Source organism: Ascidiella aspersa, chromosome 8 (genome assembly GCF_963924565.1).
Source record: "Ascidiella aspersa chromosome 8, kaAscAspe10.2, whole genome shotgun sequence".
In the NCBI taxonomy this organism is placed as follows: Eukaryota; Metazoa; Chordata; class Ascidiacea; order Phlebobranchia; family Ascidiidae; genus Ascidiella; species Ascidiella aspersa.
Genome location: NC_139454.1, coordinates 5,976,302 through 5,992,795, shown reverse-complemented (window position 1 = coordinate 5,992,795; position 16,494 = coordinate 5,976,302). Strand labels below are relative to the sequence as shown.

General features: G+C 38.6%; 1 protein-coding gene across 1 annotated transcript in view; it reads right to left on the bottom strand.

The window, feature by feature from the left end:
• LOC146135508 (uncharacterized) overlaps nucleotides 1-16,494 on the bottom strand; it is a 44,341-nt gene that overhangs the window by 19,052 nt on the left and 8,795 nt on the right. The window contains exons 12-23 of the mRNA XM_083395772.1: nucleotides 15,188-16,060; nucleotides 12,494-12,674; nucleotides 11,360-11,493; nucleotides 10,146-10,235; nucleotides 9,721-9,900; nucleotides 8,629-9,039; nucleotides 7,502-7,652; nucleotides 5,557-5,693; nucleotides 4,606-4,689; nucleotides 3,808-3,963; nucleotides 2,892-3,083; nucleotides 263-415 (exon numbers count right to left, since the gene is read on the bottom strand). Of these exons, the coding sequence (XP_083251898.1) occupies nucleotides 263-415; nucleotides 2,892-3,083; nucleotides 3,808-3,963; nucleotides 4,606-4,689; nucleotides 5,557-5,693; nucleotides 7,502-7,652; nucleotides 8,629-9,039; nucleotides 9,721-9,900; nucleotides 10,146-10,235; nucleotides 11,360-11,493; nucleotides 12,494-12,674; nucleotides 15,188-16,060 (2,742 nt within the window). The remainder of the gene's footprint in view (nucleotides 1-262; nucleotides 416-2,891; nucleotides 3,084-3,807; nucleotides 3,964-4,605; nucleotides 4,690-5,556; nucleotides 5,694-7,501; nucleotides 7,653-8,628; nucleotides 9,040-9,720; nucleotides 9,901-10,145; nucleotides 10,236-11,359; nucleotides 11,494-12,493; nucleotides 12,675-15,187; nucleotides 16,061-16,494) is intronic.

Genomic DNA, 16,494 nt, shown 5'->3' with positions numbered 1-16,494 from the left:
AACAAAATGATTAGTTTTTTGAAACTGTTTAAAATATATTTTTTTCAAACATATGAAGTAATAAAGTGCCATTGTGACGCTTTTAAACATGGTTATTTTACTTTTTTGAGACAGTTTACAGTTATTACAATATAACTGTAATTTCAAGATATAAATAAACTCGTTTAAAAACCAGAGTAAAGCACAACATCAGACTTTACGTATCAAATCGCAACATATAAAACAAACACGATAAAAACACTTCGATGGACAAAAAACATACCTTGATTATGTGGCCTTCGTCACACACGATGACGTCAGGCGACATGAGGGTCTCCTTGAAGCAAGCCTTGTGTCTGGTCTTGGCCTTTGGATCGCAAATGGTGCGGAAGAGGCCGTAGCTAATCACCAAAACGCCGCCCAAGCGTTTCCACCGCTGTACGGAAACAACAAACAAGTATAGTAAAAGTGGATTGCCGTTGACGACTGTTAGTAAGGATTTAGATCGTTGTTACATAGGGTAACCAGGTGTCACTATATAAGGCAAATTGTAATATATTCTCGAAATACTCTGTTCGTTATTTTTTTTTAATTTTTGCAACTGGTCACCCTGCTACGACTAAAAGTAATATTTACAACACTTCTTGTTAAAGGATGTCTTGTCGACAGGATTCGGAATGTCCTCGTCCAAATGGAAACCTGTGGCGTTCACTAAATAAATATGTCTCGTCTCAACAAAATTGGATTATTAAGGTCAAGTCATAATTAACAATCAGCAAGTCACTGCCAAGTCTCAGTCAAACACATTGCCCAAGCAAGTTAAATAAATGCCAAACTTAAATATATTCTGAGCGGTATTACACCATGCAAATACCAATAGTAAGTTAGCATTTATTAAACTTAATAAGAAAGGTCATTTGCCCTGAATGACTCATCCAGACAAGTCATTTTGACTGAAATGAGTCAAGCGACTCGGGGGACCTTTGTAAAGGGTTGCTCATCTAGAACTTTAAGTTTCGAATATAGATTACCAAATTCAGAATATCGAGTCCTAGTATACTTTTAGTCAATTATTTAACTTCTGTTTTGTTTAGGGCAGGGATGTCCAACCTGCGGCCCGCCTGATATTTACGTGCGGCCCACCACTTATTGTCACTTTTAGTAGCTATTAAAAACAATTGTTTCGACTATCATCAAAACGTGTAGAACGCGCAGTATTTGATGTAGGCCTAATCTTACGTTTTTTCTGAGACTATAATCAAGTCTAATGTCACATTTCAACATCCATCGAACACTTTGTGCACACACCATTGCTAAGCAAGATGTGTGTTTTTCTAAATGTGTATTTTCCGGACCGTTTTAAGGAAATGTATTAGCCCAAAGATGAAAAAACTCAAATTTTCGCGCTTCGTCATGATAAAAATAATAAATAAGGTCGAGATTACTTGCATATTTGCGCATAAAAGTTACTCTCCAAGAGGGGATGTTTATAAGTTAAGTTGTTTTATGGCGTCACGATATGACGTCACAATATGATGTCACGATATGACGTAACTTGACGTCACCCCTTTAATTTGAGAGGTTTGGCGGCCCATCGAAATTTTTAAAGTGGCAATGCGGCCTACTCTGCTAAAAGGTTGCACATCCCTGGTTTAGGGGAAGGGATTAATCTTAATATACCCTACAGAGCATACGTTTACAGCACTAAATCACAAAACAATTCACACGAGTTTATCGTTAACAAAACACGAGTTTATCGTTAAACCAGCGCTTCTCAGCCGGTGCGCCGCGGCGCACTGGTGCGCCATGGAAGGTTGCCAGGTGCGCCGCGAGCAAAAGGAAAAAAATTGATAAATAAAACATATATATATTTTTTTACTTTCCTATTAAGCTTAGCTCATTGATTTCACCGTACGTATAAAGTAGAAAACATAATAAGAATTACAAAGTAGCAATATCTAAATAAAATATAATCTATGATATCATAGTAATAAGACCACCGACATAAACGCCAAATTTGCAGTAATAACCACGACAGATCTAAAATAGTCTAAATAAGACCTAAACATGTCGAAATAAGTCCAAAATTAATATGAATAAGACTTAAATGAACAAAATAACGCCTAAGACTGTAGGGAAAGGGTATAGGATGATTGGGGGCCACCTGTCTGGCATTGGCCGTTCGCTGTCGACATTTGGGCGCCGATATTTTGGCTACGGATTTTTTGCACCTGTTTTGGCTTATGGGTGATGTTAGCAATTTGGTTAGAGTTGAAAATATTAGGAGAGTTGGTGATAGTTATGGGTTGGATTTGGGATTAGACAAAAGGTTGTATAGGCCTTATTTGGGCCATTTAGGTTTGATTCCGGTTTCGTCATTTTTATGACTATTAGGTATTAGTCCTATTTACGCCTTATTCCTAACTGTCTTTTATTCCGAAGTTGATGTTGTTCCAATTTTGGTCTCAAAGCTGGAGTCCCTTTAAAGATTTGCAACTAAAAAGCCTATATAATGAAAAATTACAAGCAATTTAAAACAAATACCGGTACACATCAAAACTTTCGCACTCACTTCGCTCGGAAGGTACGCCGCCACGTTTTCATATGTCTCTAGGTGCGCCCCCAAGTAAAAAAGGTTGAGAAACAGTGGTGTAAACTGTAATACATGTCCAGGTTGTTGCCCGAAAAAACGCTGACGCCGCACTACATAGCTACATTTAAAGCACATACTCTATGAATGTGTCGCTACAGCGACAAGTCTTAATCCCAACCTGCCACTCGCGTAGTTACAATTAGGCGCAACCATCTGAGATAAACGAAAAAAATTATATCGGTTCCAAATACCCGAAATAAACGATAGAATTGGATACGAGTCTGATTTGGATTCGGTGTTCTACTTCGAACATTCCTACCTTTGCATCGATCATTCGTTGGTAGCCTGATATGTTGGCCAGGTTAAAGACGCGCAGCGAACGATGGCTCTTGGTCCAGCAGGAGAACTCGCGCACCCAGTTGGACACGGTTCCAAGGGGACAGAGCACTAGGGCGTTGCGGATCTTGGGAAGGTGCGGCGTGTTGATCACAGTGTGCAGGAAGGTTACAATCTGTACGGAAATAAAACACACAATTCAACTTTCCAGACTGATTGTTTCTAAATCCGGCCAAAATGTACGTGTTTATGCCAAAGTGACTTAAACCTTTCCAATTGCTTCACCTTTCGGACCCGAAGATTTATTTTGAACAAAACTCACTAGAAAATATATTCTTGACTATATCTATCCCCAATAAACAATAATTCTTTTCTACGCCTTCAATCGAAACCTGTGTCCGGATAACTAATTTAAACGAAGCTCAGTTGTGTATCACGTGTTCGCCTTAAATTCATTGTACTGCATTTTTTCCAAAGTTGGTATGGCTAAGAGATTTTTGGCACATTGTTGCATTTCAGGTTCACCAGGCCCTCCCTCCCCCCAAACTATACTTCCAACCAAGTTTAAATATGTTTCCACAATTTTTGTTTAGTGCTTTCGCGTAAAAGTGGTGCGTTTTAATTAGAGCGATTCAACCTACATTTTATATGTTCACTATGGCATTAAACTCTAAAAAGTCCAATTTATGTTAAAACAAACTCAAATGTCGTTATTTCGAGCAATATTCGACTATATTTTATGTGCCTTACGCATAAGGTATCCTTAAAAACTCCTGGACTCGCCCCTATTGGCGTAGCCGTAGTGGTTCTACTTAGTGGGCTTTTAAACAGCTCCTACAAGAGTATTTTTGGGGCCGCGGAAAAAAGGCTTGCTGAACACTTAGTTGAACAACCTTCACCTGTAGGGTTTTGCCGAGGCCCATGCAGTGCGCCAATATACATCCGTCCCCCTTGCCCTTGTTGGCTCGAGCCACGCTCTCGATAACGTTCATCCAGATGAACTTGACGCCTTCTACCTGGTGAGGCTTCAGCACGCGCACAAGCAGATTGTCGACCTGAAAAGTGTGCGAGAAATGGACGTTTATCTGGTACATACCTTGACAACCAGATTTATTAAGCTTTTTAAAATTAGATAAGAATTTAAATTAGAAAATTTCATTTTTTTCAAATTGGAATTATAATTCGATCATTTTTGTCATCTCAAATAAGGTTAGAATTAAAATTACCGAATTCTTGAAAAACAATTTAATTACATTTAATTATTTACAATTCAAAACGCAATTTATTCTCGTAATAATGCGAATGGTAAATATTTGTGTCCTAAATTTTATATGTTTAAGCAAAGCCTATGTTTTTAGACTGTAAAAAGCAATAACAAGCCGTTCCCATCAAAAAGTACTAATTGAAATTCTTTGTTTCGAATTAGAGACTAAAAATGCTGCTGGACAAAGTAGCATTTTTTAGTAAAATCCAAACTAAATTAAAATTAAAGCACACACGCACTTCAGAAATTAAATTAGATTTAGCCGCATTTCGAATTTGTACTTGTACTGTAACGTATGCAAGCGAAAATGTGTCAATTTCGTTCTTGAAGATTTTTTAACCAGCCTAAAAAGCTTTGAAACTTTCTTGGGCAGGTGGAAACACGTTTGAAAAACATAAACTTAAGTAAATGCTTAAGGAGCGACAAAACATACTTCTACAAGTGGATCTTTGGACAGAATCAATCGGGTGGTGACCATCTTTTTAACCGGAGAAGATTCGTCTTCAATTATGACAACCTGAAAAATACATAAATATTTTAGTATAAGACGTAATAAAAATCTGAAAGCCTATACAGAAGTAGGTATTATTTTAAACGTTTTGAAAACGTTTAAATTTCTACCTACATCTCTATGGGCTTTGATATTTTTATTACGCCTTACTCCAACCTCCGACCATTACGCTCATTTTAGTAAAAGCTTTTCCTAAACGTAATTCAGGGTAAGTAATAGATGAAAAAATTTAAACGGCGGAATATATTTCTGCAAAATTTTTTTACAAATTGTGGCTCGTAAAGACCAGGTTTAGTAGTCCACAAGTAGTCCACAGTCCTATACAGTGAGAAACGTTATTGCTTTAAAAAAAGTTAATTTATTTTTTTAGATGTAAAACTGTCGTCGATATTTAAAAGGCTAGCATACAAGCGGCCTACAAGGGAGATTAGCAGTACTCTGTAAACCTTATCAATGCATTATAAAAGGACAATTAAACAGTGAGATAGACAACTTGTTTTGCGATAAAAAAACAAAAAAATTCGTCAAATATTAACATCGCCACTATCAATAAAAAATGTTACCCTTTGTGCATTGTCGGTATTAGGTGTACAACGTTATTTTCAGGTTTGATTTTTTTTAACCAATCTAACAAAACCGACATTGTGCAAATTCTTCTTTAATTAAAAAAAACATTACATATGGGAAAAAAAGTAAATTGAAGTTTACTTAACTAATTAAAGTCACAAAATAAATAGACTCTAAAGTCTAAACCATTACTTAAATGTTGAGTTCACTTGTCAATTTACGCAATTCAATTTTGATAGTTTAACCTCGAAAGTCGGCCGCGATTTCACGCCCACTTATATTTATCAATTAAAAACGTGACGTCACCTCCTCCTCGACGTCATCATCCTCCTCCATCCTCCTTCTCCTCTCGCTCTCGATCCGCTCTGCGTCCTGCGTCTCCTGGCTCACCAGGTTGTCGTCGAGGATCTTGCGGATGTTGCGACGACCCGCTTTCTTCCCGTCTTCTGAGGAGGAAGTAAAAAATGGGGTTGGGATTTGCACTAGCCCGCTCGCAAATGCGAGTCGAAAGAGGTAGTTAAATGTATTGAAAGGCCATTTGTTTGGACCTAAATTCGCAGCCCGCGTGTCAGCATTTTTGCGAGTGTTTTTTGCCTGGACGAGTGCTGATTGTGAAACACTTGGCCGGCTTGTAAGTGCAAGTTTTAATTATTACCAACCCTAAAAAATAAGGTTTATAAGGCTTGTCCCTTCAGAATGTACTTTTTGCGTTATATAAACGATTAGGGATGTCCAAAATTATCTCATCGGGAGCCGATAACCGACAGCATTAGTACTTGTCCGATACTTGGTTGGTATTAGTGCCGATTCGATATGGACATTTCAGCCTTGATTTTTACCTTAAAGGTATTTTTTTTGTAAAAAAGATTAGCTTAAGAACTATGAATATATAACCCCCGCGAAATCGAAAAGATAGGTTAAATTATTGCACGAGGTCTGCAAATTTACGCCCAAACAAATTGTTTTTCAATTCCTACCTCATGGCGAGAAAAAAAAAGAGAAATTTGACTTCAATACTAACAAAAAGTAAGGTTTTTTAGGTTTTTTTTCCTCAGCCGAGGTCCGATGTACTTTTTGCGTGATATATACGATTAGGGATGTCCGGTAGCATTTCATCGGGAGCCGATAACCAGCAGTTTTATACTCGCTTGATACTTTCGTGTTATCAGTGCCGATTCGAAATCGGCATTTCGGCCTTGATTTGCCTTCAGTGATTTTTACCGCGAAGGTATTTTTTGTAAAAAAAGGTTAGTTTAAAACACGTGATAACTTACTTCGGTAATACTTGAGCAAGTTTGGGCCAACTAACATGGAAAACAGGGTTGGGATTTTGCTCGTTCGCTCACTAATGCAAGTGATGATTGACAACTCACCCTAATGGCATGTGCCTATAAGAGCAGGGGTGGGAAAAATTGAACTTATCAAAATTTTGTTAGTTAACATAATATATTTACTGAATATTTTTATGAATATCTCACACACCTACTCCCAGCAACGCAAATCATTTGGCCCGCGACCTGTTTCACAAACTGGGCACGAGGCATTCCTCATATTTTTTGACTATTACGTAAATGCAAATTTTTTGGCGCTTTAACATTTGTTCCTGCGTCGACTGTAACATTTAGTTAAACTCCTTTTTAACTGCGAAACGCCTTAGTTTTATCCCTGATTAAATGTCGTTACGGTTTTTATAATAAGGTGCATAAGTCCTCACAGTTAAAGTTAATGACCTTATTTGGTATATGATCGGCATTCAATTAAGACTTGGGCAAAAAGATTAAGTCGGGACACAACTAAAAAAAACTTCAAACAAAACTTCAACAATCTAAATAGAGCACAAGAGACGCGCATTACGAAACACATTCGTACAAGAACTTGGAATCGTTAACGTCAAGAAAAGCACTCCTAGGCAGTCGAGACCACTGGAAAACGAGTACTTGGTGGCAGTTTGTGTTGTGTTTAATCGCCCATTTTTGTATTGTCGTTTTTTTGAATTTATTATCATTACCCATCTATTGTGTACGTTCGATATTGCTTGATTCAATTTAAACGAGAATTTGCAAACGAACGAAATTTCTATTATGGTATTTTACGTAAAAATCAACAATATTATTATTAGATTGGAACCAGTTTTTTTCCTGACATTTCTGAACTTAGCGCTTTTGTACATTTCACAAATTTGAGAAAGCACATGCTGGACTCAATGGCTTTAAGCCTTCAGTTTAATGAATGTTAAAACACAAAGACTCACGTAATTTCGATTCGTCGTCGCTGTCTGATTCGCTGAACATGATGCGACGTCGTTTCTTGCTTTTGCTCGGGGTGGCGTCCTTAAAGGAAACAACAAAGTAAAACAAGCCGCCGAAACCAGTGCTGCTTAAACCGGGGTACTTGAGGAAGTTCTAATGGGTCCGACCAACATATTGTAAGTTCATCAACTAGTAGATATGTTCAAAGTAATATCCTTTCCTTTCAGGTGTTCATTATCCGATACCGTATATGCCCTCCTGCTGTCGGAGTCCCGCCTTCTAACTTATTCAAACGACAATCCAATTTTGGGTTGTTAGTTGTACAGATAACAACCCTCGATTTCACAACTGTTTCGACTCGGCCATAAGATCAAAATAATAACTCAACATCGGAAAATAAACGCAGTTAGAAATAAGACCAAAATAGTACTAATAACTTATAGTCGGAATAACTTTTAAATCGGACCTTAATGGTCAGAATCAGACCTATACAAAACTTTAACTAACCCCAAACCTCGCCCCAAAGTAAATCACTAACTGTCTAAAAATTTCAACCTTATTGTGGACCTATCAATTACAACGCAGAATTTATGAAGAATTTCAAACCTAGCACTGGACTTGAAGCAAATCCGGCAAAATTAGAACAAGAATTAGAACTCGTTTCCGCTGCTCTTAAGTCTTATTGTGTGTTCCCAACTTTTTGTTGCAAGAAAATGTCGGTAAGGCTTCGATAACTGTTTATGGTGAGTTTATGTAGACCAATCTTTCACAACACAGAATATATAAGGAATTTCGAACCTATCATTTTTGGACTTTTTTGGGGACTTTATTTTTTAGGACTTTTTTTTAGGAATTTTTTTAGATTTTAATTATTCGAACTTTAATTTTTTTAGAGTTTAATTATTCGAACTTTAATTTTTTTAGATTTTAATTATTTGAACTTTAATTTTTTTAGAGTTTAATTATTTGAAATTTAATTTTTTTAGAGTTTAATTATTCGAACTTTAATTTTTTTAGAGTTTAATTATTCGAACTTTAATTTTTCGGACTTGAATTTTTTGGGACTCTGATTTTTTTTTTTGACTTTAGGCAAATCCGGGAAAACTAGAAGACGAAATCAAAAACGTACGGCGAACTCGTTTCCGCTGCTCACTTCCGTCTTCACTTCCACTGGTTCGCGTTTCTTCTTGCCCTTGGACCAAAGCTGGTTGTCAAAAAAGGACGGAAGTTCTTCTTCTTCTTCCTCTTCATCCGAGATCACCATCCTCCTGGGTCGATCCTGCTTCACGGGAGACGAGGAGGAATCGCTCTCCAGGAGCTTAAAGTCGGAGTCGCGAACATCTTCACTGTCCTCATCGTGATCTTCGCCGTAGCGAGATCCGAGGATGCTGCTGTCGTCTGATGCTGGTTCCTCCTGTTGATCTTTCTCTTGCTGGTCATCCGCATCTTTTGTCTTTTTTGGATCAGGAGGAATCAAGCTTTCCGAGTCGGTAGTGTCCGGCTCACCGTTGGATTCGACATTCGAAGCTTCCCGTTTTACCTGAAAGAGCAAAAAATTTATCAACATTTCAATTTTTTAGCATTAAAAGTAATCGCTCAACTGATAACATTGTTTGTCATATTTTCTTTTATCTTGCTTTACAGTTAGTTGATCGTAAAATTCTGATTGTTTTGGAATGTTACCTAACGATGAAAGCACGTGGTAGACTTGACCCCGAAAGGTTAAAACATGTTGTAAGAACGAGTGCGTTGGTCTTTACATAGTAACGGTCCACAAACTGATTGGGCATAATAAGGCATAAAACAATTCAAATATGCAAGTAAGGAAATCGGTTGTCCGAGGACTGGGTCTGAATTTTACTGACATTTTAGTTATTCCCGGCCTACTTTTTGGCCAATGTGAAGAATGCTGCCACTACACGTTCACCGCTTATTTACTTTTTACTTCCTTTTAGTTAGTAAAAATAAATAAATAAACAAGTGTACGCAGAATGCGTTTTGCCGACAAGACTTCAACAACAACTTTGTAGGCAAACTACAAGACAACATCAAGAGTTATTTTAAGTCTTTCTTAAATACGTTGACCTGATGAAGCACAGTTGTGCGAAAGCTTGTCGAAATTCAATACAAATTGCCTTTATATAGTACCACATATTTATCCTTATTTAGACAAATGCGGCCATTTACAAAGATTTTAGTAAATTGGTATCGTTCAACTTACCTGAGCGGGCTGCTCTTTCTGGGAAAGGTATTTTTTCAGGCTCTCGTCATTGTTAATGTCGCTAAGAACAACACGGAGTCCTTTCGTGCCCAGTGATTTACTCGTAAGTGCCTGGAAGTCGTCTTCTGAGAGATGGTTGGTCTTAAGCGCTTCGTCCAAGCAAAGCTTTCGGCGTTTTTTCTGTGAAAAAAAGAAAGTTTAATAAACCTTACAAAAAATTGCTCTGTTTTGATATTCCACTATAAAAGTTAAGGTGTATTTCTCAAACACATTAATATTATCTAGTTTCTTTAAGCAGTTTATTCTGATAAAATATAAACATAGCAGCGGTGTGAGCAACAGATTGCGCAAAATCTACAACCGAGTTTAAATTTATCGGCTGGTTTAATCACACAGCCAGGGATTTATGCTGCTGTTTTTTTCACCTGAGCACTTCCCCGCTGGAAGGTTTTGCGTTTTGTTCCGCTTCTTGTCGGAGTCCTTCCTTTTTCGTCATCCGACACCGAGATTGGCACCTGCGGATCAAAACGAAAAAGGCGTAAAATCTGAGAATAAAACTTTTAAGTTATCTAAATTGTTCTTAGGTGTTTTTTTCTTATTTCCTATCTCTCATGTTTTCCTATCTCTCATGCGGTTTATTTTATGTCTTGGGATTGTAGATTTTGATCTTGGCTTGTCCTTCACTTTGTGTTAAAGGAGCTCTAGCCTTTGTGCTATAGCTTGTTAGAGCTTGTTAGTCTTTTATTTGCAGTTGGCCTGCAGTGCCTGTACGTTTATTATTATAATTATTTTTATATAAACTTGTTTTTATTTATTAGGATTACGATGTAACTATAACAGATAACGGCTTTGGTTTGTTTATGATTAAACTGGATTAACAAAAACAAAAACAAACCAGTTGTCAAGCCTCTGAAATGGTTTTCTTGTGTTTCCAAGTTGTTGTTTTTTTAAATTGACCTTGAGGTAATGTTAGACTGAACTAAAACCTAACCAAGTTCAACCCTTCTAATAAATTTGAAGCAACTCATTATGCTGGAATGTATCCCTTTAAAATAGGCCAAGTAGTGAAACGTTTAGTTAAGTTTAGTAATTAATTGATTTTAATAGGGAATCTTTGGCAAAATTTATTGGCAAAAGACGTAAACAACAGCATTAGCTGAGTAGACAAGGCGGCAGTTCTCTTTAAGTTTTCGTGACTCGGTAACACTAATCCACGCTTGAAAACACACGTTTTAAGCTATCAACAATGCAAGCACGATACATTTGGCAGTACACATTCCACTACCCCGTCCATCATTAAACACAGGTGAAATGGATTGCTGCCGATTTAAATACGGTTAGTGTTAACCTTTTAGTGCTTTACTTTATTAAACACTGCTCCTAGTGGCGCGCTTTGCCTCGAGCAGAAACGTGTCTCCTTCGTCGTTCATTTCAGGCTTACTTTGATACTGTTAACAGCTACTTGTGTTGCTGTGTAAGTTTAAGTTTGATATTTATTGTGTGTTGATTTTTAGGGTTGGCAACCTTTGTCTATTTGTATTCTATTTGAGCAAGGAACTAAGTTGTTGTAACCACCATTGTGTTTATTGACTGTTAACCGACAAAGACTTCAGTCGACATCGACATTTAGTTATCTTACGTTTAACAACGGGTGAGTGACAACTTTGGCCTTCCGAGTATCACAGTCCGACTGTGAGTTGGCCACTCCGGTTGTGTTGTTCTCCGAAGAATCGCTTGTCGGCTCCGTTTTCTTGCGGACTGTCGGCGCTTTTGCTAAAAAGAGAAATATATTGAAATAACGCTGTGGCTCAATGGGGCTCAATATAGATAGCAAGTCAGTCCATTAGTCGTTTTTACATGGAGCTTGTCTCTGATATGCGAAGAATATTCAAGAAACCAAACTCACAGGAAGAAACGCGTGTAAAATAATGGCAATGATTTTTTTAAATGTAAAATAAATCAATTTAAACCAGAACTATATTAAAAAAAATTCGAATAAGATATGTACATCTGCTTTCCTTAAAACCACTTGGTGAACGAGGTCTGATGTGGGAAATATTTTTTGGAACCGCGCCAAAAGCACAATGTGAAATCTCTATGTCACAAAGCCACGAATGATGCCTGTGTTTGTCTAATTACGCCAACTAAAGCTCACTTTAGAACAGTGCCTTCCATCCTGGGGTCGCGGTGTAGTATTTGAAAAAGTGAAAAATTTACAAGAAAAACAATATAAACTAAAAGTTTAGCAGTACAAGGAGAAAGGCAGCCGCCAATCTACAAATTACGTTTATGTGAAATTAGCTTGATTGAACCAGTTTATATTTTCAATCAAGGAATCAAGCTTAACTTCAGTCAAAAAGGTTTGTCTAATAAACATTGTAATGCGAAGAACGGAAGCTCAAATCACAACTTCAGCAAGCTAAGCAGTTAGTTGGGCATACTTCTTACTTCTTGGGTAAATCCAGCCAAATTGGAGGTAATTCAAATTGGTAAATATGTCACACAAATTTAAGATTTGTTTTTCAAGACTGAAAAGGAAGTCGAGAGGGCAAAGGTTGGGAATCACTGTTATAAACTTTATCTCTATGGTACTTTATTCCGCTACAGGACAATTTTCTGCCTTGAGATGAATTCATTCGGAACCTTTATTTTCCTAAAATTGCTAATAATTTAAATGAACACACAGAACCTTATTTTCAAAAAATAATACTTTAAATCAATTGAGCTGCGATGGTTAATTTGTCCAAATACAAAACGATGCCTGAAAAGTTACCTGCCGATTGTTGCAACACTTCATTGACGTCATCATCGCTTACGTCACTGTCAGAGTCCTGAAGCATGCCCTTCATGAGACAATCGTAAGCGACGTCATTGTCGTTTAGCTGTTTGGAGCGAGAACTGGCTTTATTCAATGCGGTTCCTGGCTTTTCAGGCGAGGCAGTCAAACCGCCGATCTTAATATAACGTTACAGTTAAGGTGGCGGCGTAACTAAGATTGTACTACGCACGCGGATAGCGGTTAACCAATTGACCGAGGGTTTGTCCGGATATAATTTTACCGTTAACTTAAATAAAGCAAAACTGGGAAAATATAACTAAAATAGTGCAAAACTGGGAAAATTGAAATTTTATCATATCACCATACAAAGCCTAACCCAAATCAATATATAATCACCAATGGGTGTATGCAGTGGCGTATCCAGGGGGGGGGGGTGGTGGTTCGGACCCCCCCCCCCACCTTTTTGTAAGTGATATTATCGTTTTTTGTTCGTTTTTGTCACGGTTTAACTCCCCGTCCGAAGCTGCGTGTTTTTTTAATGTGATTGGGTCACGCGTCTTAAGCTGATGCGAAACCAAAATCAAACGCAAAACGCCGTTTTTCGTTTCTTGTTCAGTCGACTGTAAACGCAGGATGTTTTTTCTCTTTCGCATTTCGTTATTCGTTCGGGTTGGCTGATCAGCGTGTGTGTTCGACAATCAACAACAATAAATCAAGCGGTCTCCGCCTTTTTCTCGCTGAAAACGTCGAGTTAGGCGGTGCGGATGTTTCTCGCGGTTTGCTGACTGCTGTCCGCGTTATCATCAGATGTCGGTGTAAGACAGAGGTCGGCAACGGATCGGTCGCCGCCTCTTTGACAAAATATACACGAGCCCATTTCAAATACTTTTTGGCCATTTAACTACGTAAGTGCAAAAAATTTTTCGCGCTTGGCGCGAATCATCTTTCTACTACCGGTTTGTTTACGTTTTAATTCTTTTGAACTAGCTCAGCGCTTCTTTACCTTTGCGCCCTGGAAGGCTGCCAAATGCGTCACGGACAAACAGAAAATGTATTCAAAAATATTGGACATATATTGTTTACCATTTTTTTTATTTTCTATTTTCGGCATGTCAAAAAAACTTGCAAGAAATTTAAACGAAATGCTGTTATACCAAATAAAAATCGCGCGTTTTGTTTTGGCCCGCGACTAGAAACCTTGGTGTAACACGTGCTTGTATTTTAGCTGACTTGGCACACAGCTCGGCGCAGATGTCGCGCTAATCGAATAACACCCGGGAAAAACGATCTTCGGTTAGTATTGCAGGTGGCGAAAGACGTGCTTGTAATTTAGCGTAGTCCCGTACATGGTTCTACCAAAATCAATCACACATATTCCACGGTCTAGTTTTCGTTTTTCTTCTGAAATTAACGATTGCACACTAAGCGGTTTGGCAGCTGGCGCCTGGCAGGAGTGTGGACGACGCACAGGTTCGCTTTTACTGGACGTTAATTCGATGTTTCTGATGATTTTTTTTATTACTTATGACGTCATTACAATCGCTATTTTATGACGTCATTAACGTCAGACGGAAAAACGGGGAATTCTCGAAGTTAAAAATTCGGGACCCCCCCTTTTGGGATTTCTGGATACGCCCCTGGGTGTATGTGTGCCCTAAGCGAGTCTGGCAAATATTCAGTTTCATTAAAAAACTTGGCGCTGGTCGCGTTGTTTATCTTAAACTATATTACTGTTGGGGGGTGATTTTCCAATCGTCTATTTACGTAAACCCCGTTTATCATTAAATACGGACAAACTGGAACGCTGTCGATTTATTACGTTTATGTCACACTACTTTAAATGGCTTTATGTTACACTACGCCTTATAGCACACTTTTCTACATTATTTTGGCGTCAGTCACACACGTCTGTTGGGGGGTGATTTCCAATCGTCTATTTACGTAAATTGCTAACGATCGATAGTCTAAAAATGGATTTTTGTTAATCGGTTACCCGGTTAGATTGAAGTACAAATACCCGGAAAACAAACCAACCCTAGGCGTAACACGTAAGCATGTGGTCGCAAACTTGTGCACAAATTATCAAACACATCGGGTGTCCTCGCGTACGATCGCCGAAATCAGTTATCTTCTAAATGCGCAAAGCAAGGACTATAGTTCTGTGTGAGGTTTTACTTATCTACGAGAAGCTTGATCAGCAGTCAGCACGGCAGCAATATGACCAAAATTAAAATAAAAATCAAGCAGTCATGCACTAACACTACACTTCAAAACGCCCGTGCAAAATCAGTATGGTCCAAAGGTAAAAAAAAACAATATTTTGACAGTTTAAGTTTTATTAGACACTAAAGGTACTACTTCTAAATAGCTTGTACTTATTTGTTATTTCTACGTTTTTAAGTTTATTCTGACAGATTTAGGGAGTTATTAATACAGGATTTGGTTCTAAATAAATATAATATATACTATATGTGGGATTTGTGCATGTCCCATAGTTATCAAGCAACAACATAATTTAAAACAATACCAGAGGCTTTAAATAAAATCCTCTAAAAACCGTCATTATAAAATCAAAGCAAATAAATAAGGACTTCAGTTAAAAACTTGAAGTTAGACTTTTTGGTTACGTAAAAAAAGCATTACACTGAAGTAAAAATTAAACAAAATCCATAATTAGTTCAAACTCACGGCAGGTTCGCTTGGAAGACGCTGATCGTCGTCATTTAAATCCGATTCGCTGGAAATTTCAACCTCCGGATCAGAGTAGTCCAAAGGGTTGGGCCGCGAAATTCTCTTCCGCTTTTTCGCCACGCTCCGAGGAGATTTTTGCGCCTCTTTGGCAATGCTTTTGTTCGTGGGTGTTTCGCCGCCGCTGGAACCGGAGTCGGAGCCTTGGGTCTTGGAGGACTTTCTGATACGGATCGGTTTGAAGAGAGCTGCATCTTCATCAGTACCACTGTCGCCTGGGCTTTCAAGCGTGCCATGCACTTGTAGCTCGCTTTGCTTATTTGGCTTTTTAGCCGAAGCTTGGGGTACGAACAATGGCTCTTCGTCTTTTACAGGAGTCTTGCTCAGAGAGGCAATAACGGCAGAACTAAAAATGGCAGCAGGACTGACGGAAGACGGTATCACTTCGGGATCTGTGTCCGAAGACACAGCGTCAGGTGCAACGCGGTCCGCTGTATCCCGACTCGATTTGGTCGGTGATTGTTGCTTCGATTTTCGTTCGGTCGGAGTCGTATTTGGCTCCTCTATCTTGCTTTTGCGACGCGACTCCTGGGATACGCTCGCGGAGGAGATTGATGGAGTTGAAGAGGAGGAGGAGGAGGAGGATAAACAGTGCGAGCGCTCTTTCTCCTGAGCAGGCTGAGTGCTGTCGTCAATAGCAACCTCGTCGTCTTCCGCTTTAATTGCTTCGCGAAGCACGTCGGGGGCAGAATCAGGGGCGTTTGGTTTGGGCTCGCTGGGTTCCAGGTCACTGTCGGTCGTCGAGATCTCGGCAGCTTCGGTCTTTGAGTCGAAAATGTCGCTCATGCTTTCCTCGCCTGCGGCGCCATTGACCTGGATCGATAAAAAGTTTTAACTCTTCAAGCGAAATTTTTTTTACAAACTGCTGCATTGTTCGGGTTGTTTTTGTTGGGAACACACAATAAGACATAAAAAGAAACAACATCTAAAGCAGAAAAATCTATAAAACCATAGTATTAAAACCAACGACATAATAAAGCCAAATACACAGGAATATCTACGACAAAATAACATCTAAACCTGTCAGAATACGTCCAAACATCATTATAAGGCCTAAATTGCCAAAATAACGCTCGTAACTGTAAGTAGAGAGGGTATTGGTCGACTGGGGGCTGTCGGTCTGGCATAGGCCATTATGATGTCGACGTTCGGACGCCATAGTGTGTCTTTGGGTTCAGGGGGTGGGGATACGAAAATATGTTCAAAGATGTTCCTAATGATATTCCATAACGTATACATAGGTGATC